Source organism: Saimiri boliviensis, chromosome 18, assembly GCF_048565385.1.
Source record: "Saimiri boliviensis isolate mSaiBol1 chromosome 18, mSaiBol1.pri, whole genome shotgun sequence".
In the NCBI taxonomy this organism is placed as follows: domain Eukaryota; kingdom Metazoa; phylum Chordata; class Mammalia; order Primates; family Cebidae; genus Saimiri; species Saimiri boliviensis.
The window spans coordinates 180,950-208,121 of NC_133466.1; the positions used below are offsets into that span (position 1 = coordinate 180,950).

Below are 27,172 nucleotides of genomic sequence, written 5' to 3' on the forward strand. Positions count from 1 at the left end.
TTGTATTTTTTGTAGAGATAGGATCTCGCTATGTTACCCAGGATGGCCTTGAATTCCTGAGCTCAAGCAATCATCCCACCTCAACCTCCCAAAGTGCTGGGATTGCAGATATAAGCCACTGCACCCAGCCTATATTTCAGTAAAATTCAATAAAAATCAAAACAATACAAAAAATCCAAAAAATTTAGACATGTATCTCCTGATGTGGAAGTTTTTTCAAAATACTGAGAAAAGCATACAAAGCAATCCATATAGTACGATCTTGTGGTTATAAAAGATAACATATATGCATTAAAAACAGGATATACAATGACATTCATTCATTTAAAAATATTTATTGAGCCGGGCGCAGTGGCTCACGCCTGTAATCCCAGCACTTTGGGAGGCCAAGGCGGGTGGATCACAAGGTCAAAAGATCGAGACCATCCTGGTCAACAAGGTGAAACCCCGTCTCTACTAAAAATACAAAAAAGTAGCTGGGCATGGTGGCGCGTGCCTGTAATCCCAGCTACTCAGGAGGCTGAGGCAGGAGAATTGCCTGAACCCAGGAGGCGGAGGTTGCGGTGAGCCGAGATCGCGCCATTGCACTCCAGCCTGGGTAACAAGAGCGAAACTCCGTCTCAAAAAAAAAAAAAAAAAAAAAATTTCTTGAGCACGTGTGACGCACCAACACGAGATTTATTTGGAAGACATCTACACAACTGTACTATCCCATGCAGAGTCCGATCGCATGCATCGCCACCTCAGCTCCCTACACGCCACTGGCACAGGCCTGTGCAATCCTACATCCCACACAAGTGGATGAGCGATGGCAGTAGGGGCACCACTAACACAGGAGGCCTGGACAGTCACGTCATGGGGTACACAGGCTGACAGGCGTGCGTCCTAGGAGTGTGGACCTAGACCGAGCTTGGGGACGTGGAACGACAACCTAGCCACAGGTCGGCACTGTGGGCACTACAGGCGAACACCTGGAAACAAGGCCTACTTCTAAAGGGCAGACACTGGGCAGCGGAGGTGGCCACGGCAGCTCCTGTTGAGCCCAAGTGTGTTTGTCTATGAAGGACCCTGACGTCACCTGCCAGCTGGGGAGGGTCAAGGTGGAGTGAATGTTCACCGACTTTCACAGGAGTGTGCAGCAGCCAGGTGCATCTTGGTTTGCTTGTGTCCATCACCTCTCAAATGTGCACACAGCTTTCCAAATAAAGCATCAACTGTCATCTCCAGATTGGGAAGACTTTTTCTCCAACCTGAAAAGGATAAATGACCACAGGTCAATCACATAATAAATCATTTGATTAACATACTACATTTCCTAATGGTTTAATATTGGACAAAAAAGAACAGTATTCAGGTGCAGAATTTTTTTAAATGGCATCTAAACTTTTAGCAAAAAATTATCATAAAGCAAAGCACAAAACAAGTATAAAACATAAAGGAAAACATTTGTTTTTATTTTCTTTGCCACATTCATCCTGAGTCCAAAGAAAAACATTCCGTTTTTAGCAGCCTCTGAGACAACAAGCCCGAGTGAGCTGGGTGAGCCACACAAGAATTCGTACAAGGACCAGAAGGCTGCCAGTCGGAACATGCATCACGGATGACAAGTCTCGATTAACTGCTGCCTGGGAAGCCACGGGGGCCTCTGTCGAGGGAGCATCAAGGCACAGCTCAGGCCTCTGTCTGCCTGGGGCCCCTCTGGACATGGCACAAGGGGCCTCAGGCTGAGGCGGGTCTCTGCTCTCCCTCACTTACCGTGTCACCTGAGGAAATGACTTCCCTTCCACAGCCCTCCACTTCCTGTGCTGTCAGATGGGAAATGAACCCAGTAACAGCATGTGCTTTCTGTGTGAGGATTAAATCGATTGTACACAAAAGGCGTGGGCCCCGGTGTGAGCAAGCATCTACCGTCACCAGCACCACCCACGTCTGTCTCCCTGAGGACCTGCACCCACAAGACAGAATCTTACAACTAAATATCTTACTTTTTGAGATGTGGGGTCTTCTTTGGAAGTGACAGCCCAGCTCAGAGCCACCGACATGTGCCTTCTCCACACCGGGTTTCTCTGCAATACAACTGTACCCGTGACCATGTCTCCTGTGTGGACAGGAACTGGGTCGTCCATCATAAACAGCGTCTGCTTCCAGTGTGTGGTGCTACAAGACAGGGCTGCATGTGACCTGGAGGCTGAGGCAGCACAGTCTCCACATGAGCCTCGGGGCACTGCCTCAGCTCCCACTGGCTCACCCCCAGCAGCAGCCACCTGGCGGGCAGTCCACCCTGAGAGCCTGGGACATGAAGCTTGGCTTTTCAGGCCAACTCGGGACAGATACACCCTCAGCCGTGTGATCTAAACGGACTATGGGATACGCTGGGATCAGAGGTACGCTGGTGAGACCGATCCTGCCAATGCCATACATAAGGCTGGTCCTGAGACCACTCAGATTCCAGGAGGTGTGGACGGCTTACCCTGGGTGGCCCAGAGGATGAGGGAGCTCAGGGGACACACAACTGCACACAGGGCCACCAAGTGGTGTCTGACTCCCCGGCCCTGCCAGGAGGACGCTGTCCACCTGCCTGCTGTGTGCCCCGCCCAAGCTCCTGCCGTGAAAGTGTGGGGGACACGGAATCGGGTCCAAGGAGTTGCTTCTGTGACAGGTGCAATGTGAGGACAACTGTCACACTTGGGGGGAAACAGTAAAACGCTAGTATTCTGCAGCGCTGCGATGGAAACGTCTCTAAGTTCTCCAGGTTCTGCGGCCCCTCAAACTCCCGCTGTCCAGGGGCCCAGGAGAGAAGGGGGCTCCTCAGGTCTCCAGTTCCTCCCTGACTAGCCACAGCCCTCAGCCCAGCCTGTGCCCGACTCACTGCCCTCTCTGTGCCCCCAGACTCGGGGGTGGGTGCAACCTCTGCCAGGTGAGGGCGCTGAAGGGGACACCACAGGACCCGTGATTCAAGCCCACATTCCAGGCCAGTGGCATCAACCCCGCATGGTTGCGGCCTCCCTGGAGCCGGGTTCCCCTCGCGGCAGGCGCGACAGCCGGGCAGCCGACCCCCACCCCAGTCCCAAAGGGAAGGCCTGCGACCCCCCGCCCCCACACATGCCCAGAGTCCTGGCCCGGAACGATGTCTCAGAAAATAACCTGCTCCAAAAGCGTCAGGTGAACCCCGACGTCCTGCCGAGGCGCTTGGGGTCAGACCATGAAGACCTCCCGCTGGGGCTGTTCCTGGGTGACGGCCCAGGCCCGGCCCAGAGTGGGGCGAGACGGAAGGGGGCCCACAGGCTGCAGTGTCCGCACCACCCCCGCGCCCCCACGCGCACCGGCCCGTCCCGCCTCGCGCACCCCCACGGGCCCCGCCCCACACTCACGGGTGGAAGGGCCCGGTGCTCAGCACCTGCGGCGGCTGCCCCTCCTGCAGGCTCTGGAAGTGGACGCTAAACCAGGCCGTGAAGCCGTGCAGGGTCCCCGCCTTCCTGATGTCGAAGCGCAGCTCGCCCCGCAGGGTCTGGGTCAAGCAGACGACAAGGCACGCGTGGGCACCGCGCGCCCCCAAGACGCTCACGCGTCAGGAGCCGCAGGGAAGCCCCCGCCCTGGGGAAAGCACCCTCGAAACCCGCGTCGTGAGTTGAGACGTTTCAAGCAATCTGAGCCTCCTGCACCCCATTTTCCGCCCCGATTCCTGTGGAATCTCTTCTGCGCTCAGCTCAAGGGGTTGGAGAGCTCAGGCGGGGCCTTCCCCAGCAGAACGCACTGAAGCCAACGCGGCGCCAAGGGGGGCGCCGGGCAGGGCGCGGCCGCGGACGGGGGTTCGCGGAAGGAACGGTGACAGTACTGCTATGAAGAGCGGCCAAAAACACTTGAAAAAACTTAATGCAAATACCGTAACGAAACGGAATAGAATTTATTTGATTTTGAAGATGCTGAGAATATTAAACACAAATCTAAGATGAAGATGCTAGACAGCTATAAAGAAAATAATGCACAGTATGAAGAATCCGAACAGAACGTAAAAAAGACCGGAAAAAATCAGTACCACACGCTTCATAAATTCACTTGTTCGTATGATAAAACAGCTACACACTCACACCGCCAGCACTCACTGAAGGTCTGCGGTAAGAAGCCAGGCTCTGGTCTGAGTGTTTCGCGGTCACTGATTATTACATGTAAGGACCAACTCATCTTTTTCTCACCTCTAGATCAGAAATTTGCACGGTTCTCATGTCCAACTGCAATATAGTGCACGGCTCAGAGAGACAGTCTTCTGGTTTCAAAATGTGGTTATACTTGGGCTTTGAAAAAAACTCCTTAATTGCTAAAGATCTAGGGGGAAAGGTCAAAGCAACTGTTCAGTCATTGCAAACATCATACAAGCCACGGTCTGGGGCCCTGAGCCCCCAGGGCAGCCCTCAGGCCTCCAGAGGACCCAGACCCGACCCGGGCATCCGGAGCCCTCCTGAGCCTGACCTGGAAGCATCCGTGACCTGCGTGAGGTCTCATTCATGCGATCTGAGCACCTGGAAACCAACACTCACCCCCTAACCTGGAGGACATGAGGGGCTGCAGTGCATCTTGCCTAGTTTTAGAATCTATTTGATTTCAAAATACCTTTTGTGGATCTTGTTTTTTTTTTTTTTTTTTTGTGTGTGTGTGTGTGTGACGAAGTTTCACTCTTGTTACCCAGGCTGGAGTGCAATGGCGCGATCTCGGCTCACCGCAACCTCCGCCTCCTGGGTTCAGGCAATTCTCCTGCCTCAGCCTCCTAAGTAGCTGGGATTACAGGCACGCGCCACCATGCCCAGCTAATTTTTTGTATTTTTTTAGTAGAGACGGGGTTTTACTATGTTGACCAGGATGGTCTCGATCTCTCGACCTCGTGATCCACCCGCCTCAGCCTCCCAAAGTGCTGGGATTACAGGCTTGAGCCACTGTGCCCGGCTGCGGATCTTCTGTTAACAGTTCACCGAAGCAGTATTCCTGCGGTAGGTTACTCTATAACAAACCTAAGGAACTCAAGGGCTGAGGTGGTCTAAGTGAGTCTGGGTTTTAGGAGAAATACTTGCTGTTGCTACACAAATTCCACACGGAAATGGGCACCAGATGCCACCCAGAGCCCTGCGTGTCGCCGTCTGCTGACCCCTATCACGGGCTGCACTGGGCTCGCCAGCAAGTCACCTCTTACTTACCACAGAAATGTTTTACAAGTAAGCAAAGCAGTAACTTCTGAAATAGTATATAAAAGTGAATGTTTTTAAGATTCCACTATATTTACATATTTCTGAATATTTTTCTGATAAAAAATTGTGAACTTATTTAAAAATGGGAGAATGGGGGCAAATATAAAGAAAAGTTTAAATTCTCCATATCCCTGTCTTAGCATTATCCTCCAGTCATATTTATATAAATTTATTTATGCAAACTAATATCCATTCTGTATAAATGACTTATTCTGCCAAGCTTTACTGTCTCTTAAACCCTTTCTAAGTATCATTACATATCCCTAAAAACCTATGGTTTCTTTTTTAACAGCTACACAGTAGTACTCCACCAGACGATATACAGCAATTCAACCATATTCTTCTGGACAGCCACTGGCTTCCAGTGCTGGGAGGAGCACTCAGGCAGGAGGCTCTGGCAGTGGCTGGGGTGGGCAGCCAGATGCCAACCCCTAAGGCCCTGGTAGTCACACCTCCCTGCCACCACCAGGCAAGCCTGGGCTACTATTTTAATTTATTCTTTGCTTTCCTGGTGGGGAAAAGAATATCTATTTTAATTTGCATTTTAACTACTAACAACATTATAATTTTTCATATAGTTACTGGTAATTTTATTTACTTTTTGTGATTTGCTTGTTATGTGATTGGGCTGTAATTCTTTTTTTTTTTTTTTTTTTTTTTTCCCTTTTGAGACAGAGTTTTGCTCTTGTTGCCCAGGCTGGGGTGCAATGGCACGATCTTGGCTCACCCACAACCTCCACATCCCGGATTCAAGCTATTGTCCTGCCTCAGCCTCCCTTGTAGCTGGGATTACAGGCATGTGCCACCATGCCTGGCTGATTTTGTATTTTTAGTAGAGACAGGGGTTTCTCCATGTTGGTCAGGCCAGTCTCAAACTCCGACCTCAGGTGATCCACTCGCCTTGGCCTCCCAAAGTGCTGGGATTATAGGCGTGAGCCACTGTGCCCAGCGATTGGGCTGTAATTCTATTTGGCTAGTCAGCTCTCTCTAATAGATTCCAAGATCTGTCATTACGTGATTTCTCTAATTACTTGTTTGCTTTTACAGCCGTGTGTTTGCTAATTTCTGCTGTATAGATTGCCAGGTTCTATCTAACCCAGGGTTCATTTCAGCCATTGTTCCTGCTCCTGTCTCCACCTAGGATGGCACACAGGCCCCCATGGATGTCTGTTGTTGACACTGATTCCACGCAGAATTAAGTTTTCATGTATGGTGTGAAAGAAAAGGCTAATCAACTTCTCCTGAATAATTCGCTGACTCGGCCCTCATTCCCTCCCCATCGTAATGCCATCTTTTCCATGTATGAAAATTTTTGTCCTCTGCATTCTACCCTGTTCTGCTCATCGGTCTTTTCTTGTTACAGCACTATACTGTTTTAATTACTCCAGCGCTACAACAGACTGTCCTATCTGGGTGCACAGGTACCCTCATTCATCCAAGCGTTGTGTGGGATCTCCCAGGGTCTTGGCTCACCTGCAGACTGTGGACCAGGAGGCCCCACAAGACAGTACCGTCCCAGCTGTGGACACTTACTTCAGAGCGCTGAGGTTGAACTCGTATGCGTTGTCCCAGAAGAGCACTTTGCTACGATAGTCCTTATCAGCACTGCAGGGCACAAGGTGCAACGCAGCCATGGTGGGCCAGATGACCCCGTCCTCCTTCAGCCAGGCATCCCGGGCATACAGGATGGACTCGATCATGAACTCAAACTGCACAGGAGTGAAAGACACAAGGAGACACATCACAGGCCTCTCACCACCACATTCCGAACACTATAGTCTGAGAGTTCCACAGTTTTAGCCTCAAGAATATTCCTGCCTAGGCCAGTGTACCATGCAAGAAAATGTCTCAAGGGTTTATTTTATGCCCACATGTAATGATCATTGATGTATCTCACAGCCTGGGTTTCAGTCACATAATTTCCCATTAGAATTAAGAACTGAAGCAGAGCTAAAAGCAAGGACAAGGGCCGGGCGCAGTGGCTCAAGCCTGTAATCCCAGCACTTTGGGAGGCCGAGGCGGGTGGATCACGAGGTCAAGAGATCGAGACCATCCTGGTCAACATGGTGAAACCCCGTCTCTACTAAAAATACAAAAAAGTAGCTGGGCATGGTGGCACATGCCTGTAATCCCAGCTACTCAGGAGGCTGAGGCAGGAGAATTGCCTGAACCCAGGAGTTGGAGGTTGCGGTGAGCCGAGATCGCGCCATTGCACTCCAGCCTCCAGCCTGCGTAACAAGAGCGAAACTCCGTCTCAAAAAAAAAAAAAAAAAAAAAAGCAAGGACAAATCTTCACTTTGGTCCCATCTCAGTCACTGAAGAGTTAGTAACTACCAGATTTTGAAAGAGCCCTGAAGTGTTGCAGGGACCCAACTGTTACGTAAGATACATTTCGTCTGCAATATTCTCAGAGTTTTCACAACCCTTTAAGTGGACTGAAGTCACTCAAGAAACCGAAAGCAACACAGGCATGCCATGGCCATTCACGTGGTCCCCAGGTCTACCTTGCATCCCTCAGAAGGTCCCAAGTCAAGGGAAGGACATCACATCTATGACTGCAGAAGTGGGGACCCAACATCCTGAAAGATCAGGCTTTCTGTCTAAACTAGAACTTGCTTCAAACACAGAAAAGAGTAGAGGGAGCACCAGGGAGGTGGGTGCACTTTGCAAGCCACCTGGGGAGTTTACAATTCATCCTGTAGTTGATGAGAAGCAACAGAGTGGTTTTACTTTTCTTCAATAATCTCAAGCAGGTTTTATTATACAAGTAATACATGTTTTGTATAGAAAATGTAGAAAACTTACAGAAGTTCAAACAAAAATAAAAATCACATATTAACCCAGCATCCAGAAGGAACCACTGTTACTACTTGGAAATCACGGTTACTCAGAAGAACAAGCAAGATCCTGCACAGCTAATGATAACGCAGATCAGGGCTCCACTGTCATCTGCTTTGTTAACAAAAATGATTAAATGGTCTGTTGACAATCTAGGACACCTGTGGTATCTTTACTTGCATCTCCTTCAGAACTCTGCAGCTTCTGGAATAATAAAGCATGGAAGAACAAAAAAAATTTTTGAATGCTTCTTTGACATATTCTGCCCTATTTTCCTTGAAAGGCTTTACCCATCTACACTGCCAAAAAAAGTCTATGGTGGTAGATATTTCCCCACAAGCTCAGCATGGGGATCATCAGATATTAGAGGATTGCTCAGCCAACTTCCCAGGTCAAAACTATTAAAGTTACTTTTAAATTGCTGGGGACATAAAACAATGTTCAAGCTTCTGGCCTATGGCACTTCTCTGGTAAGCTGTTCCCAGTTCCTGCTCACCTTCCATGACGTTATTTATCCTATCTTTAGCTTATGTTTTTCTTATTTCAACTCTTAATGTCACACATGCTGCAATTCTTTAGTTTCACTACCATTTAATAATTTTTAGCTGTGTTAATGTATGAAGGGGAATTTTCTGTCAAATATTTTATCTGACAGCTTCATTATGAACTCTGTTCTTAAAAAGACCTTTCCCATCCTAACAACAGATAAACTTTTAGCAATTTTTTGTTTCCTCCTTTTCTTAAATATTTAACTCTTTAGGCCGTTTGAGGTTTACTTTAGCAGACAGTGTGAAGAAGGATCTCTTTTCTCCAGATCATCAATCGTTCAGCAGCGTCTCTGAACAACCACACGCCCTCGCTGCTCCAACTGAAAGCCGCCCCTCCGCGACGCTAAACGCACACGCGCTCCTCTCCGTCTCAGAGTTTCACTACATGTCGGCGTCAGAGCAGGAAGATGGGCTGAGAGAGATGAAGGCCCAAGGGCTGTGGGGCTCTGAGAACAGCTGACAGCAGGCAAGGAGGACGTGAAGAGGGCCAGACACACAGTTGCAGGGGAGGGTGCGGCAGCTCCGGAGAGGGGAGCCTGAGGATGAAAACTGAGGGTGTGTACAGCTGCACCGGCAACTCCCAAGTTCACAGCCTCCCTCCCTCCAAGCCTCGCCAACCCTGTATCCCAACAACAATGGCCACAGGAGCTCTAGCAGCCCCGTCGCCCTGTTCTGTGCCTCCTCGGCCTGAGTGATGATGGTGCCTCCCCCTCAATCCCCACAAGGAGAGTCTGAGGTCTGAAGTCTGAGGCTGCCTCAAGCCCTCACCTGCAAAGCTCTGCCTCCCGCTCCACTGCCTGCACTGGAGAAAAACATGGTCCTGTCTGAGCTTGCCCCAGCACTCCTCCGAATGTCCTGCTCGGGGTGGGCCCTTCAGGCTAACACCCACCGAGACCCCAGGCCATGTCCCCCCTGCCCAATCCACAGCTGGCCCTGCACATCAGATGGGCACCCTGTGTTCGAGACCCACACAGATGTCCACCCTCCCCACGGCCCTCCCTACCCCGGCCCCACCAGGTCCTGGTGACCCACTCCCTGCAGCTAAGGGCTGCGAAGCACCTCCTCCTCATCACGCCAGCCCCCATCGGCATATCCTGCCCGCTGGCCCTGCTCTGCACCTCCACACCTGCCCGTGCCTGGCCCTGGCTCCTGCATCTTGACAGTAAACCCACAATCCATCCCTGGCAGTCTGTACATATCACACACTGATGGGCGTCCCCTCACACAGGCTGTCCCAGGCCTCTGCATGCTGGGGCCGGACCACAGCCAGTCTCTGGCCTCCAGTCCCAGCCACACACACCCAGGGGCCTCCCAAACACAGCCAGTCTCTGGCCTCCAGTCCCAGCCACACATACCCAGGGGCCTCCCAAACACAGCCCACCTCTTTCTCCATCACTTGTACACCACTGGCACCCCCCTCGGTGCCCAGGATGAGGCACAAAGTCCTCAGACACACAGTTCCCCACATCTGGCCTCTGCCTCCCTGATGCAACAGTCTGGCCAGTCCGGCCACTGGGCAGCTCTGGAACACAGCAACATGGAGAACACGGTGGCTACTCCTCTCTCCTCCCTCTGCCCCACGTCCCTCCCTGCTCTCACCCAGCCCAGGGCACAGCTGGACCCTCCAGCGGCCAGGCTCCCCCCGCACAGTGCCCACACACAGCCTTTGCCGCAACATATGCACCCTCTTGGCCCTGTTTCTGTCCCCATGGCCAAGCACCAGCTGCCAGCAGACACATACTGAAGAAGCACTGGGGTCCGGCAAAGGCAAGAGCCCTCAGGGGTCAGGAGTGAAGCCTTACAGCTCCACAGACCCTATTAATAAGCTGAGTCACAGCATGGACACTGAGTCTATTTATATTTCATCTTCTGACCACAAAATGTCAACAGGACTGAAGGCCCAATGCCGTCTGTTACCGGGGAAACTGTTTCCTGGGGAAGCACCAGCCATACTCCACACTCCTGCACCCAGGCCTGTCTTTCTTGGTCTCAATACAGAGAAGTTGTTTCAGGTTGGGATGCTCCACTGCAACGTCCTGTGACCCAAGACACTGAGCCCAAAAGGAAAACGCCATGGAGACAGCATCTGGCCGCACTCCCGCCACTTCCCTCCAAGTGGATAGCGTCTATGCAACCAGAAAACAGGCCACTTCCACCCACATGTGAAATGCAGGGTGAACGGCCGGACAGGCCAGGCACGTGCTGGCCCCACAGATGCCCAAGTAGCTTCACAGCGCCACAGGGGCCTGTCTAAGGCGAGGAGACCCCAGCCAGCGACAAAGGCCCTGCTGGCATTAAAGAAACAGCGTTACCTGTTAGGCATGGGAGTTTTACAGAATCTCGAGGAGAATACAATTCACGTAAATCACTCATGAAAATGTTACATGATCTTTGACTTAACGTTCTCATAAAGGCATTGTTTTAAACCAGGTGAAAATTCAGGACACCGAGCCAATGTCCACATAAGAAATTAGTTATACCTCACAGTAGAGAAAAAAATCAAAATGAATCACGTGTCACTCTTGAGATCCTGAGGTTGGCCCAGCCGAGCCTGTGCTCAGAAGCCCGCCGAGCCCCGGCTCCCCGCCGCTGCCCGCACGCCGACCCTCACCAGCAGGCAGGTCCCCATCCACTCGGACACCAGCACATCCACCTTCTCGGGCAGCACCACGTCCTCCACCTTCTGCTGGAACACGGTGATGATGTCGGCGAAGCCGTTCTGCAGGACCAGCTGCCCCGTGTGCTGTGCCATCTCGCTGGCCTCCACCGCGTACACCTGCGGCAGGAGCACCATCAGTGCATGCCCGGCCCGCGTGGGGCCCGTCATCCACTCTCCTCCTGAGTCAACACCAGCACCATGAAACACGGTCAACAACGCAGCAGGGAAGCAGCATTCCAGACGGCCGGAGACAGCGAGGGCTGGGCCACACCTGCCCTCCGGGGTACCTAGAAAGGTGCCACCTCTAACCCTCCTGACTGCCCCCACCTCCTGCACAAGGCACAGACTCAGGGCTGCAGGTAACCTGAAGCCTCACATGCCCAGGCTGGCTGCCACACGCACAGCAAGCTTCATCCATGACTGGCACAGCAAGTGCTGAGCACCCAAGTGCCAATGCTGGTCGGTGCCACATCTGAGGCCTGTGAGATAATTTCAAAACCAGGTTCACAGGGAAGGGTCTGGTGGGAAGCGCCCAAGCGCTGGGTCCTGCAGAGCATGGACCTGGGTGGACACTGCTGAGATCCCACCCACCATGTCAGGAGCCTCCAAGGCTGCTGCTTGGCTCAGCTTAGCACAGCACAGATGGCCCAAGACGGCTGGGGAGGGGGCAAGCATGTGGATTCATCCCATCTCCATGAGGCCATCCATACCCAAAGCCAAGCACAGACATGTGGGTGCACCTGTTTCTCTACTCAACTGAAATAAACGTCTCACAGAACATACCCTGCCCCATGCAATTCATGGGATATTTTCTATTCTGCCCTATTCCTATCCATGCCATTTGTGACTCTTTATGCGGGCGCCACAACCTCTAGCATGGAGTCTCAACACTGCTGTTTTACTGACCCTTAGCCCCACATGCAAGGACGCTCGCCCAGACCACACAGTCATCAGTGAGCCCCCAACAGCACAGGGTCACAAGTCGGCATCTCAGAGGTCACCTCGGACATCACCAGCCTTGACACACACACCTGGGACAAGCTGGAGACCCCACTCACCGCTTTGGGCCGCGCATAATGTGCGCAGAAAAGACTGATGATCCCAGTCCCACAGCCGACGTCCAGGATGACTTTATCCGTCAGGGATTCTTTATTCTGCAGGATGACGCTGTGGTATTTAGTTGTCCGTGGCTGGTCTGCCAACATTTCCAAGTGGAGTTTCTGGAAGAAATGCACATTCAGAATCACTGCTTTGACCTAGAGCCATGCCAAGTTCTGGACTGAGATGAGGGTCAGAGCCACAGCTGGTGACCCTTGACCCGGCCACCCCTATCTAAAAACAAAAGCAAAACACAGAGCAAAAAAAGTACAGGCCTGTGAGTCCCTCAGCTCAGCACAGCATGGCCGGCAAGCAAAGAGGCAGGAGGGACCGCTGTGCGTAGGGGTGCAATGTCGCCTGGCCAACCATGCCCACCTGCAGCAGGAGGGACCACCGCAACCCAACCAGACTCCCCAGGGCCAGGTGTCTGACTAGAGAAAACCATGGATACGCCATAGGAGAGACGCTGGCGCAGGTGAGCAGGGGGTCCCCCAAAGTCCTCTGTACACGAGCTTGCCCCCCATGTCCTGAGGGATAAGCGAGAGGCCCAGCCATTTCCCGAGGGAGAAAAATGCCTGAAACCCAAGGATACCCACATGACAATCAGCCATCCCACAGTAAGGCAGAGAAAGGCTGGTTCAGGACAGCCGGCAAGGCCGCGGGCTGCAGGTGAGGCTGCACCCCTCCCACCAACACTCTCAAGCTACAGAAGGCCCAGCCTAGAAACAGCATCACCAGGAAGACAGGCAGCAGGTGGGAGCAGAGTGAGGACAGCGCCCAGACCACGCCAGCAGACAGGAGCCTGTGCGAGGTCCTCAGAGCTCACCATGGAGCCTCCCAAGACTCCACAGAATAAAAAACAAAGGGACAGGCAGGAGGAGGTGGGAGGCATAGATAATAATGCAGGGCCCAGTTCTGAAGCAAAGGGTGGGAAAGGCCTATGGTGCCAACACCAGGAAGACAGCAGGAGCAGCCACGTCAGCACCACACAGAGCACAGTTCAGAGCAAAACAGATGCCCATCAGTTCACACCAACACAGGACCAGCTCACCTAGAGCATGTGATTATTCTAAATACTTCTGTACCTAGTAACAGATCTTCAGAATACACAGAGCAAAACCAATACAGATGAACGAAGAAACAGACAAATTCACAATTATCATCAGAGATTTCAACACTGTGCTCTCAGTAACTGACAGAAATAGAATGAAAAATCAGTAAGACTGTGGAAGGCCTGGACGTGACTGTCAACCAAGTTAATCTTGCTGGTACTTGGAGAACACTTCACCCAACCCCTTGTAACGGTAATAATAAAAAATACCTAGGAATAAATTTAACAAGAGAGGTACACAACCATGTATGAGAAAAACCTTAAAATGCTGAGATATTAAACAAAGCTTAAGTAACAGGAAACTGCGAGTCAACGTTATAGAGATGTCATTTCTCCCAAAATTAACATCAACATTCCATGCAGCACCTACTAAAATGCCAGCCAGTTTGGCATGGAGGAGGAAGCACAACAAAATGATATTAAAATCAGCTTCAAAACAGTAAGTGCCCAGGGCTAATGAGGAAAATGCTCTTTAAAAAAGTGGGGGGACTGCTGGAGACCTAGCTCTTGCAGATCCTACAAAGGTGCAATGATGAAGCATTGGGCACTGCAGAGAAGTAAAGAGAACAGTGAGTCAACAGGAATTCTCAAGCAGACCCCTGAAATCCAGAGCATGACAAACACAGCATTTCACATCAGTGGGAAGGAACTGTCCAGTAACTGAGGCTGGGGTCGCTGGCTGGATATTTGTGGGCATAAATTAGGGTGGAATTTTACATTATATTTTTTACAACAAATACATTCTAGATTGATTTAGAATCTCATTGTTTAAAAGAGGATAAGCCCAGGCGGGATGCCTCACCCCTGTAATCCCAGCACTTTGGGAAGCTGAGGTGACAGGATCCCCTAAACCAGGAAGCCACAGTAAGCTATGACTGTACCACTACATTCCAGCCAGTCAAACAACAAAGTGACCCCATCTCTAAAAAACATAAAAAATAAAAATAACACAGAATCAAAACAGTTCTGAAAAAAAAAAAAAAGTGTGGGTATTTATCATCTTACAGTGAGGAAGGTTTTTCACAAAGAAAAGAGAAAGAAGTCACAAAGAAAAGAAAAACCTATGAGACAATACAAAGAAAAAGGTTCTGTGGGGGAAAAAAATTCACAAATTCAGGCTAAATTACTTAACACATGAATCAACAAAAATCAAAAGAAATGGACAAATAATATGAAAGTTTAGAGAAAATGAAAAAATACAAAACAAAAAACACATAAAAGATGATCAATCTCACTTTTGGAAATCAAAATTAAAAGATACCATATTTAACGTTTAAGATCCAAATCCTTTTTAACTGTGGTTTGTGGTAGGGAAATGAGCTTTCACACACCATCAGTGGATCTGTGCCATGGTCTGAAATGTCCCCCAAAATCCACGTGCTGAAACTTAATTGCCAATGTGATGGCATTAAGAAGGCTTGAGGTGGAAGGGGCAATCCCAGCCCTCCCTCCTTCACACGTGAGGACAGCCATGAGGTTCCATCTTGGACACCAATGCCAGTGCCTCCCCAGCCTCCAGAACTGCAGGAAATAACTCTCTGTTCTCCACAATTTACCCAGTCTAAGGTAGGTTGTTGCAGCAGCACTAACTGTGTAAGTATCAAATCTTTCCGGAGGGCGAATTGGCAAGATCCACTTAAGGAAAGCACACAAACACAAACTAGGAATTTACCCTATAGAAATTCTAAAAAACACTTAACAGGATTAAATAGGACTCCATTACAGCATTATTTATCATGACAAAAAGTTGTTAAATAACCACTGTCCGAATATCGACATGATCCTTTTAACGCAATGCTCTGCAGCTGTTACAAAGAATGGCAGGTTCAAGATGGGAGACCTTGAAAATCACATAGCTATGTGAAAAGAGCACGGTGAACACCCGAGTGTGTGGAACAACACCTTTTCTACAAACTAAAAAGATAAAATAAATTAAGTGTCACTTAGACTTCATAAGTACAGAGGAATCTAGTGAGCAGTGGTTCTTTGAGCTGAGAGGCGGCAATTTAACACTTTTAATTGTGAAATATGGTATACCTACGAAAAAGTACATTAGAAAGTATCTGCACAGTTTATCAAGTACAATTATATACCAAAAACCTCTAATCCAATCCCAGAACACTGCCAGCATGTCAGACCTCAGCCATTCTGGTCCCAGAGCCTCCACCACCAGCAGGTAATTTCCATTCGACCCTCAGTCAGTCTCACCACCCATGCAAACTCACAAGCAGTGCCTTCTGCCCAGGCGCGATGGTTCACACCTGTAATCCCAGCATTTTGGGAGATTGAGACAGGAGGATCACTTGAGGCCAGGAGTTCGAGAACAGCCTGGCCAACGTGGCCAAATCCTTTCCAATAACAAAACAAAAATTAGCCAGGCATGGTGGCGCACACCTGTAGTCCCAGGTACTCAGGAGGCTGAGGCCAGATAACTGTTTGAACCTGGGAGGCAGAGGCTGCAGCGAACTGAGATCCTACCATGGCGGCACTCCAGCCTGGGTAATAGAGCAAGACTCTGTCTAAAAAAAAAAAAAACAAAAAACCACCTTCTAATGTGGCCTCTTAACTTTATATAATTTGAGTCAAACATTACAGATTCTTTGCCCTATTCCTTCTTTTGCTTAACATTATTTTTATAACATTCATCCTGCAAATAACTGTTCTCATCTAATCTAGTTTTAAAATGTAACCAGACTGTTGCCTGCACCATGGAGTTATAGGCATTTCTCCATGGTGGGGGAAAAATTTCAGTAAGCTGACTGTTTAGAAGTTGGGCTTTTATTATTTCTTTAGGGACAGAGTCTGGTTCAGTCACCCAGGTGCTCACTGCAGCCTTGAACTCCTGGCTTCAAATGATGCTCTGACCTCAGCTTCCCAAAGTGCTGTGATTACAGGCATGAGCTGCCACACCTGACTAGAAGCATTATTATTCATAGATTTACAGAATTTTTTTTATTTTTTTGAGACAGGCTCTCACTCTGTAGTCCAGGCTGAAGTGCAGTGGCACCATCAGGCTCACTGCAGCCTCAACTTCCAAGGCTTGAGCAATCCACCCACTTTAGCATCTCAAGTAGCTGGGACTACAGACATGCACCACCATGCCCAGCTAATTAAATATATGTATTTTGTTGTAGAGACAAATTATATTTTTTATTTTTTTTCACTATGTTGTCAGGCTGGTCTCGAACACTTGGCCACAAGCAATCCTCCTGCCTCAGTCTCCCACAGTGTTGGGATTACAAGTGTCAAGTAAAATTTACTACTTTTTTCAGATACTGAGAGAGCATGCTCATAATCTCATTGCCCAAATCCTATCACTAAGCCAAGGGTTGGCAAACTACGCCATGGGCCAAATCTAGTCCACCACCTGTTTTTGGATGGCCTCCAAACTAATAATGGTTTTTACATCTTTAAATGATTTTTTAAATTAAAAGAATAATTTGTGACACATGAAAACTGCATAGAATTCAAATTTCAGGGTCCATAAATAAAGTTTTACTGGAACACAAACAACCCTGCACACTTTTGGCTTCCACACAACCATGTCAGAGCTGAGTGGCTGCAACAGAGACCCTCTGGCCTCCAAGACTAGGAGCCTGCTCCGAACGATGCAGTCAGAACTAAGGCTAGAGAACCCACTGCCCGGCCACCCACAGGGAACTTAGAGAGCAGTACCAGTGTTCCATAGCTGCCAAAGTACTCTTCATCCTGCCACGTGTCCTCGGGGTCATATTCGTCCATTTGCTTCCCCACATGGTTTGCTGGAATGTACCCACAGCAGCCCGCACGTTCGCCCCACCACCAGTCTGCAGTGGTTTGTCTCAGGATAAGAATTTTTTCTCCTCTCAAAAAACTGAGCTGGAAAAAAAACGGTTAAAATTCAAAAGGAAAACCAGTCATTAGTATTTCAAGTGTGGCTCAGTGATAAATCCCATCAATGGTGACAAAATCACAGAGATTTCAAACAGGAGTCAGTGGGTAATGACAGCAACTAAGAATGTATGCAAGTGACACCATGACTCAGCGATGCCTGTGGAACATCTACCTGAAAGAAGGGCACAGCTTAACTGATGCTTTTTAAAAGAAGGACTGGGCTGGGCACGGTAGCTCACACCTGTAATCCCAACACTTTGGGAGGCCAAGGTGGGTGGATCAGCTGAGGTCAGGAGTTCTTCAAGACCAGCCTGACCAACATGGAGAAACTCTGTCTCTACTAAAAATACAGAATTAGCCAGGTGTGGTAGAGCATGCCTGTAATCCCAGCTACTTCAGAGGCTGAGGCAGGAGAATCACTTGAACCCTGGAGGTGGAGGTTGCGGTGAGCCAAGATCATGCCATTGCACTCCAGCTTGGGCAACAAGAGCGAAACTCCATCTCCAAAAAAAAAAAAAAAAAAAAAAAAAAGGAGTGAACATTTTCAAACTGCTTAGGAGAGAATTTCTCAACAGCCTCTTCACTGTAACTCAGCTAGGCCAATTGAGTTACTGGAGGCTTACTCTATGAAATTCCTGACACAAGGTAAAGCTACATCCAAGCAGATAAAGCTTGATATATTTGACAGCTTCACTTTTCATTAACTGGGTGGGTTCTAAAGCATGGTTTCCAAGTAGAAAGTAGAACAGTGCTTCTGCCCCTGCTGAGGGTCCCCACTCTATACCCGGCATCTTCACATCATGCTTGGAGCAGAACTGGTCAGGCTGGGAGGTGAAGCCCACACACAGGTCTTATGTGGCTCCAAGCATCTGAATACTTCTTCATTTTACTTTGGTATGACTTCTGCAAAACGTCTCTCATTGTGCCACTGAACATGCTGAAAGCCATGAAGCACTGACCACCACACGTGGCTACCTGCGTCTCATCGGTGGCAGCGTAGTCTGCAATGGCCACAAACTCCTCTGGCTGGACTCCCTCCTGGAGAAGCCCCACTTCAGTGTACTCAGCAGGCTCTTCTTCCTGCTCAAAGCCAAGCAAAGGGTTAGGAGAGGACACCGGAGGTTTTTTTTGGCTATGCTATTAGGATGGTTTAAATTTCAAATATAGATGATTCATGTGCCCAAGAATTTATCATACAAACGATATGGATCATCTTTACTACTATAATCAAAGACTGTCACCTTCACTCTACATTTCTTTTTTAAAAAAAGAAAGATTTGCATTTTAAAAGAGAACATCAAAGGATGAAGTCAGAAACAGGCACTGCTAGTGTCTACTTGGTGAGGAACCCTTGGCCTTCAATAGCAATGCTTCCTAAAGGCCACCAGTGTGAGAACGGAGCCAGGGGCCCAGTGCCCCAGGCAGGCACAGCCAAGGGCCTGTGGAAAGAGCTGGTGGCATGGCACAACTGCCACGAGGCAGCAGACCCTGGGCAGCCCCAGCGCAGACCCACACGGGTCTTTGGAGCCTCCCCCCACCGTTTTTTTCTGAGACAGTCTTGCTCTATTGCCCAGGCTGGAGTGCAGTGGCATGATCTTGGCTCACTGCAACCTCCGTCACCTCCCAGGTTCAAATGATTCTGATGCCTCGGCCTCCTGAATAGCTGGGACTACAGGTGTACCACCACACCCAGCTCATTTTTTGTACTTGTAGTAGAGATGGGGTTTCACCACGTTGCCCAGGTTGGCTTCAAAATCCTGAGCTCAGGCAATCCACCTACCTCAGCCTCCCAAAGTGCTAGGACTATAGGTATGAGCCACCATGCCCAGCTGTTCACTTTATATAAGAATAAACTTGCCTGGAAGCCATCACTGCAGGGGGCAGAACCTCAAATCACACATTCCAGTTCAATGAATCAACCCTGTCTCCATATACACATTTTAAATACATTTTCCTAAACATAAAAGTAATTCATGTTTACTCTAGAAAATGTGTGAGAACACCAAAGTACACAGAAGAAAATTCCTGTAACTTCACTCACTCATCATAGATGACTGGCAGCACATTGTTTATACCTTCAGACTTTATAAAAAGTGGACACGTAACATTGACTGGGTTCACACAGTAATCCTGTGGCCTGTTTCTCACTTATAAACTGAACATTTTTCTTGATTAAATATAGTTCTAACACTACGTAATATCTGTATAGTATTCCAGTCTATGAATTGTCATGACTTACCTATCCAATTTCCTAGTCTTGTACATTTAGACTTTTCAGTTGTTACTATTCTAAATTATGTTAAGGCGAACTTCCTTCAACATAAATCATTCTGCACGTACCTTAATCTTCTTAGGGCGAGTTTCTGAATGTGAACTTGACAGAACGAGACTATGTACTCTATGGCTTTCAGTTTTACCGCCCAGTGCCCTCCACAAAGGTGTTCCTTAGACTGCTTGCTGCGAGAGGGAACTGCCCATCTTCCCACACTCAACAGATACCAATCACTTTTGTTACTTCCATTTCCCTCTTTGTGTGGTTAGATGTTTTTAAAATACTTGCTGGCATCTTTTTTACCTTGCTAACTGCTTGTTTGTACCTTTGTGCTTTTCCCTATACCAGGAGCATGACTCACTCTAAGGCAGCCCTATCTTCTGCTCACTCTGACCCACCCTCACTAACCCCCGCAGCGCAGCCTTCCATACCTCCATGCCCATGTCATACACAAACCCGTGTACATGTGTATACACATACACACACCCCCAGGCCCTTTCTTTGCACTTGGCTTTTTTTTGTTTGTTTTTGAGGAGTCACTGTCACCCAGGCTGGAATGCAGTGATGCAATCTCAGCTCACTGCAACCTCCACCTCCCTGGTTCAAGCAATTCTCATGCCTCAACCTCCCGAGTAGCTGGGACTACAGGTGTGTGTCACAATGCCCAGCTAATTTTTTTTTTTTTGGTAGAAATGGGGTTTCACCATGTTGGCCTGGCTGGTCTCAAACTCCCGACCTCAAGTGAGCTGCCCACCTCAGCCTCCCAAAGTGCTGGGATTACAGGCGTGAGCCACTGCGCCTGGCCCCGTATCTAGTTTTCTACCATAACTGATGATGCAACAAACGAAGTCTGTGCACAGATAAGCTTATGTGATGACATTTTATTTCTGTGGGATAGCTTAGTCTGCCAGGGTTAAAGAATATGGTTTTTTGTTGTTGTTGTTTTGTTTTGTTTGTTTTGAGATGAGGTCACCTTCTGTCACCGAGGCTGGAGTGCCGTGGCATGATCCTGGCTCATGGCAACCTCCATCTCCCAAGCTAAAGGAATCCTCCTACCTCAACCTCTCAAATAGCTGGAACTACAGGCACACACTGCCGCACCCAGCCAATTTTTAAACTTCTTGTAGAGATGAGGTCTCACTACATTGCTCACTCAAACTCCTGGACTTAAGTGATTCTCCCACCCAGCAGCCTCCGAAAGTGCTGTGATTACAGACGTGAACCACTGCACCCAGCCAGGGTATTTTAAATTCAAACATGAAAGATTATTTTCATCATACAACACTTCATACTTCAATAGCACCGAACACTTAGCAGCAACAGGCATTACCACTGTCTTTAATGTTTACCACAGTCATAAGTATAAAGTGTATCTCACAGTTATTATCAATTCCTTGGCTATCATGTGTTCACGGTTTTGACAGTATGCATCTGCTCTGCTGTAAACTGTATCTTTATTTTGCCCATGATTCTATCTGGCTATTTGTCTTCTGCTTAACAGATCAGAAGAACTCTTTGTATAATATAGATCCTATTTGACATCTCAAGAAATGTTTTCACAAACATATTGTTTTCCCAGTTATTTTGTTTAGAATCAGCAACCTCAAGAGTTAGGTCAACAGAAATTTTCCAAACTGAAGCACAAAAAGAAAAAAGAATGAAAAAAAAAAAAAAGGAATACAGCAAGAGAAGAGACAGAAAAAATAAATGAAGAGATAATGGTGGAGATTTTCCCAAAATTAAAATACAAAGAAATCATCGAGGCCAAGATAGGCAGATCACCTGACGTCAGGAGCTCAAGACCAGCCTGGCCAACATGACAAAACCCCGTCTCTACTAAAAACACAAAAAATTGGCTGGGCATGTTGACTAGTGCCTGTCTTCCCAGCTACTTGGGAGGCTGAGGCAGGAGAATCACTTGAATCCAGGTGGAAGTTGCAGTGTGCGGAGACTGCACCACTGCACTCCAGCCTGGGTGACAGAGCAAGACTCAGTCAACAGAAAAAAAAACAACAACAACACAGATTCAAGAAGCTCAACTAACCCTAAGCAGGAAAAACAAGAAGAAAACTGGTTAAAAAAAAACAAAAACCCCAAAATGAGAAAAATCTTAAATGCGGCCAATGTGAAAAAGGAATACGTTACATTTAATAGAACAGCAGTAAAATACTGATGACTTCTCATCAGAAACAGAAGGCAGAAGACAGTAAAATGGCACCTTTACAAAGTGTTAAAACTGCAAACCTAAAATCCCTTATCAGGCTAAAACAATCTTCAAAAATGTAGGCAAAACACATTTCATAGTTTGACATAGGAGATTCACACTAATAAATGTAATAATAAAGTTGTTCAGGTTAAAGGAAAATGATCCTACATGAAAACACAGAATGCAGAAAAAAGGGAAAGACCTCAAAAAAGGCAAATAATATGTGGGGAAACATAAAAGACTATTTCTCTTTATTAAAAAAGACTCTTGATAGCATAAAGCAACGACGATAATTTATTGTAGGGTTTACAACACACGTAAAATTAAAATGTTATGACAACAAAACACAAATACAGGTGCTGGTAAATGAAACTAACTTGTAAGATCTTTACATCATGAAGTGGTTAAAAAAAAAAAAGAGTGAGCCGGGCGCGGTGGCTCAAGCCTGTAATCCCAGCACTTTGGGAGGCCGAGGCAGGTGGATCACAAGGTCAAGAGATCGGGACCATCCTGGTCAAAATGGTGAAACCCCGTCTCTACTAAAAATACAAAAAAAATTAGCTAGGCATGGTGGCGCGTGTCTGTAATCCCAGCTACTCAGGAGGCTGAGGCAGGAGAATTGCCTGAACCCAGGAGGCGGAGGTTGCGGTGAGCCGAGATCGTGCCATTGCACTCCAGCCTGGGTAACAAGAGCAAAACTCCATCTCAAAAAAAAAAAAAAAAAAAAAAGAGTGAAACTGAGTTAGGATGCATATTGCAATTTCTTGGGAAAACAATATAAAAAGGTACAACTAACAAGCTAATAAGAGGAGGTAATGGGGAATTACAGAAAATACTTTATTAATCCACAAGAGGGCAGAAATGGAGACATGTACAGAAAAGAAATGTGACAAATATAAAACAAACAGCAAGATGTTACACTTAATCATATTAGTCATTACATTAAATATTAATAGACTAAATATTCCAATTAAGAGGCAGAAATTGTGTTTAACAGAGTGACAAAAAAAAAAAAAAAAAAAAAGAACCCAAGAGCTAGACCCAACTAGCTCTTTATAAGATAAATACTTTAAATATAAGGACTTATGTTGAGGAAAAATATATATACATAGACACATTACATAGACACACACACACTATGTAAGCACTAATAATAATAATAATAAAAAGATAGTACGGCTATATTAACATTTAAAATGGTTTTATTAACATTAAAACCTTTAATGTTAAAGTTTTTAACATTAAAAACAGGTAAAAAGACGTATTTCGTAAAAATAAGGTCAATTAATCTAGAAAGCAAAACCTATACCAAACATATACAAGCAATAACAGAGACTCAAACTATACAAGGCAAAACGTGATAGAACCAAATGGAAAAACAGAAATATCTACAATCATAGTGGAGAATTTTTAGTAACTGATAGAAGACGGCAAAAAATTCAGAGAAGATACAGAGATTTGAACAATACTAATAACCCATTTGACTTAATGGCATTTATAGAATACTACACTCAACAACTGCAGAACACATACTCTTTGCAAGTACTCATGGAATATTCACCAAAAAATTCCATGTGATTAGAATATAAAGCAGCCCTGAATAAATTTCAAAACACTGAAATTATAGAGGATGTTATGTTCTCTAGCCAATGTAATCAAAGCAAAATTAAATAAGAAAAAGTAACATTTCCAAAATGTGCATAAATTAGTCAACATCCTTTCAAATAGTCCAGAAAATTTCTAATTTCCACTGAATATATTAGAAAATATTTTGAAAAATAATGAAAATACAATGCATTAAATATGTGAGGTACAGCTACAGCAGTGATTAGAGGAAAGTCATTGCTTTAAAGACTGGTTTAAAATCAATTAGCTTCCCTCTCAGACACTACAAAAATTAACCCAAATAGAACAGAATGAAATAAAGACAAAAGCAGAAATCAATGAAATAGAAAACAGAAAAATAGAGAAATTAACACAGATAAAACTGGTTCTTTATCAAATTGATAAAATCCTAAAAAGACTCATCAAGGGGGAAAAAAGAGATAGAACACAAATTACCATTATCAGACATCTCTTCCATAATGAAGGGTGGTAGTGACAGGTTGAACACAAGTATTATTGAAATACTATCATGACCCACAAGCAGTCAGCAAAATTAAAATAACATGATACATTTCTAACCCAGGAGACTGACCAAAACTTAAAAGTGTGATGCTGTCAAGTGTTAGCAAGCACTATTGTGGGTTACCGACAGCCCTGTGAACTGGTTAAGTCATTTTGGGGAATAAGTGATCATTATCCAGTGAAACGGAAACTGGCAATCGCTTCCACCCTGCAATGTCATTACTGGAGAGCAGAGGCACAGAGAAGGATGGTCACTACAGCACTGTTGGAAATAGAGAAAACAAGAAACAAGTGTCCAAGGAAAAGGAAACAAGTAAAATGGGGTATATGCCTACTGTACAGCCGCAAGACTGCAACAGGCCCATACGCATATGTACAAACAGGGTGCTTTCTACTTTTAGAGAAGGAACACACTACAGGAATAACCCACAGTGGCAGGACTGAACCAGCAGTACACACATATCAGCAAAGACAAATTCCCCAAACGTACAGTTAAGTGAAGAGGCAAGCTACAGGTGACACTGAGAGTATGACACCATTATGGAAACTCTAAAAAGCACACACAGACAATATTATATATCGTTCAAGGATATCTACATAAGGCATAAAGGTATAAAAACAGTGCAGCGGCACATAACAGATTCATGATTCACAGTTCTGTTTGCCTCTAGAGAGATAAGTAGAGAAACATGACTGAGATTGGGAAACAAACTTGTTGCTTTTTGTTTTTTAAGAGATGAAGTCTCACTTTATTGGCCAGGCTGAAGTGCAGTGGCTGTTTACAGGCACAATCATAACACACTACGCCCTCAAACTTCTGGCCCCGAGTGATCCTCCCACTTCAGCCTCCTGAGTAGCTAAACTACAGACTGAAACACACCCGAGAGTATTTTTACTTTATATAGAGAGAGCACTTAATGTACATTGCTTAATGTGCTTGTTTACAATATCATCCTGGAAATATCTTAATATTTGTTAAATTTCTCAGAAGAAAAATAAGATGTCCATGGAATTAAAACATTTTATGAATAATTAAAGAAACAAATTAATGAAAGATGCTTAACTTTAAATAAAATTCCTGTAAAAACCCAAATGAAAGTAGATCACTGGAATGAAAGAGGGAAAAAAGAAAACATTAAAGTTGACATAACAGACATGAAAATGCTTAATTTTTAAAACGATATTTATTATTCAGTTGGTAACTTTTATATAATCAACATTCCTTAAAATCTGAGGGTTTTTTTACTGCTAACTTGAACAAAACTACATGAGTAACCCAGGCAGAAACAGTATGAATACATGGATCTTTTCTAATGTGTCCAACTGGCCCTCAATATACTGCTGGCATTATGCATGAAATTTTATTGAACAGCTCAGAAAATATGCTTGCTTTGCCAGTTCAAGTACCAAAAATGGAAGCCTAAATGATGCTGATGTTTTGGGGCTAAGTATTTCCTTAGAAGGGTTTATGGTGCCCAGTGCAGAATATCATCCTACAGACACTGCGTCTCCTCTGCCTCACAATCTTCACATTTAAGCATTCTACTGTGTGGCCACCTTCCAAGGCACAAGTCAAGTTACATCACATCTGTGAACTGACACTTAACTCTCTGTAACGTTCGCATTCATTAAACACAGAATTTTAGGAATTGGAACCGAAATTACCTGTGATTCACTTCTGGGACAGTCACCTGATGTTGCCATAGTTCTCTTCGGCTTTGCCTCATAACTCTTGCTTTATTTCATTTTCTTCTACATTTCTACTTTTAAAAAGAGAAGGAGACACAAAGTACTTGCCACATTAATATTTAAGTTCACTTAACTTCAAAGGTCCATGACAAAGGTCCTCTACCAAATAGAAATAAAATGTGTATGTGTGAAGACTCGTATAGAAATGAAAATTATAATCACAATTCTTCACAAAGACAAAAGCATTTAGAAATCATAAACTTCAAACAGTGTGTGTTTTCTTCACTAGTCTGCAAGGTGTTAATCTTACTCATTTGCTGAAGCCTGTTAGTTTCTGTAAGATCAAATGTCGACTTAAAGCAATATAAATCAGTATCCATTCTTTTCTTAGAACTGTGATAGCTTTAATTCCAATTAAAAGTCCCTATCTGGGACTTTACAGTGTTTCCACTAACAGGAACGAAGGTGTGCATCTTCCAGTCTTTTCCTTCTCAATTCTTATTTTTCCAGTAACAGTGTAATCCACACTCTGCTCTGAGATGAATGTGCTTTTTCAATTGCATAGCAATTCTTTGTATAAAATGCAAGCTTCACTGCTAAATTCAGACTTGATGCTTATTTTTGTGATGATCATAGTTACAAATACTGATATACAGAACTATATTTTCATTGGAAAACCTGCGTCCAAATTGGGTGCTGGGGTGCGCGCAGGATCCAGGCCCACCTAAGATGCCCTTGAGAGGAACAGGATCATGGGGGATGGGAACAGGTGCCAATGAAGGCGGGTGAGAACGCGGCAAGACGCGGGCAAGAAGCGAGGGGGCGGCGCGTGGACGCAGAAGCAAGACAGGGTCAGCCTGGGAGCGCGCCGCGAGCTTCAGGGCAGAGACCGCCCGAGCGGCGGGGCGTGGCCGCAGAGGGCGTGGCAGGGCTGGTCGTGTGGGCGTGGCCGCAGAGGGCGTGGCAGGGCTGGCGGCGAGGTGGGCGTGGCCGCGGAGGGCGTGGCAGGGCTGGCGGTGTGGGCGTGACCGCGGAGGGCATGGCAGGGCTGGCGGCGAGGTGGGCGTGGTCGAGGAGGGCGTGGCAGGGCTGGTGGTGAGGTGGGCGTGACCGCTGAGGGCGTGGCCGGAGCAGGCGCCGGGTGGTGGGCGTGGCCGGGAGAGGGAAGGGCGCGCTGGGAAGGGTGTGGCAGGGGCCGAGCTCCCGTTTGGACGCTAGGGCAGGAAGCAGAGACCGCGAGGGTGCCCGGAGGTCCCAAAAGGGGGCGGAGGCCTATGTCTGCCAGCGGCGCACAGGCAGTGCGAGGACGCCTCACCTGGCCTGTCCTGCCTTCCGTGCAGTCCAGCCGCCTGAGCTGCCCATCAGGAAACCTACCTCAGTCGCGTTTCTCCGCTGACTTCCGCGTTCACACCGCCAGTGCGTAGGGGCGAATGGTCCTTTCCAGGAGCCTGAGCCACCGCCCTCAACCCGCGCAAGCGCAGTGCGCGCAGGCCGTCAGCCGAGAAGGCCCCGCC

At 46.9% G+C, this 27,172-nt stretch overlaps 1 protein-coding gene across 3 annotated transcripts; it reads right to left on the minus strand.

The window, feature by feature from the left end:
- Positions 1 to 1,133: 1,133 nt before the first annotated feature.
- On the minus strand, positions 1,134 to 27,172 carry PRMT2 (protein arginine methyltransferase 2). Of its 3 annotated transcripts, none has more exons than XM_003939410.4 (11): positions 27,033 to 27,164; positions 25,635 to 25,729; positions 18,340 to 18,444; positions 17,167 to 17,349; positions 12,341 to 12,502; positions 11,235 to 11,399; positions 6,771 to 6,946; positions 4,194 to 4,323; positions 3,372 to 3,508; positions 1,986 to 2,157; positions 1,134 to 1,250 (listed from the first exon to the last, which is right to left on the minus strand). In XM_003939410.4, the coding sequence occupies exons 2-11, from the start codon at positions 25,671 to 25,673 to the stop codon at positions 1,218 to 1,220; spliced, it is 1,302 nt and encodes a 433-aa protein (XP_003939459.1). In that variant the 5' UTR covers positions 25,674 to 25,729; positions 27,033 to 27,164; the 3' UTR covers positions 1,134 to 1,217. The 3 variants fall into 3 exon arrangements, with proteins under 3 accessions (XP_003939459.1, XP_074245505.1, XP_074245506.1); XM_074389404.1 differs by having other exon boundaries at positions 25,635 to 25,732; XM_074389405.1 differs by lacking the exons at positions 1,134 to 1,250; positions 1,986 to 2,157; positions 3,372 to 3,508; positions 4,194 to 4,323; positions 6,771 to 6,946 and adding an exon at positions 6,983 to 9,159 and having other exon boundaries at positions 27,033 to 27,172.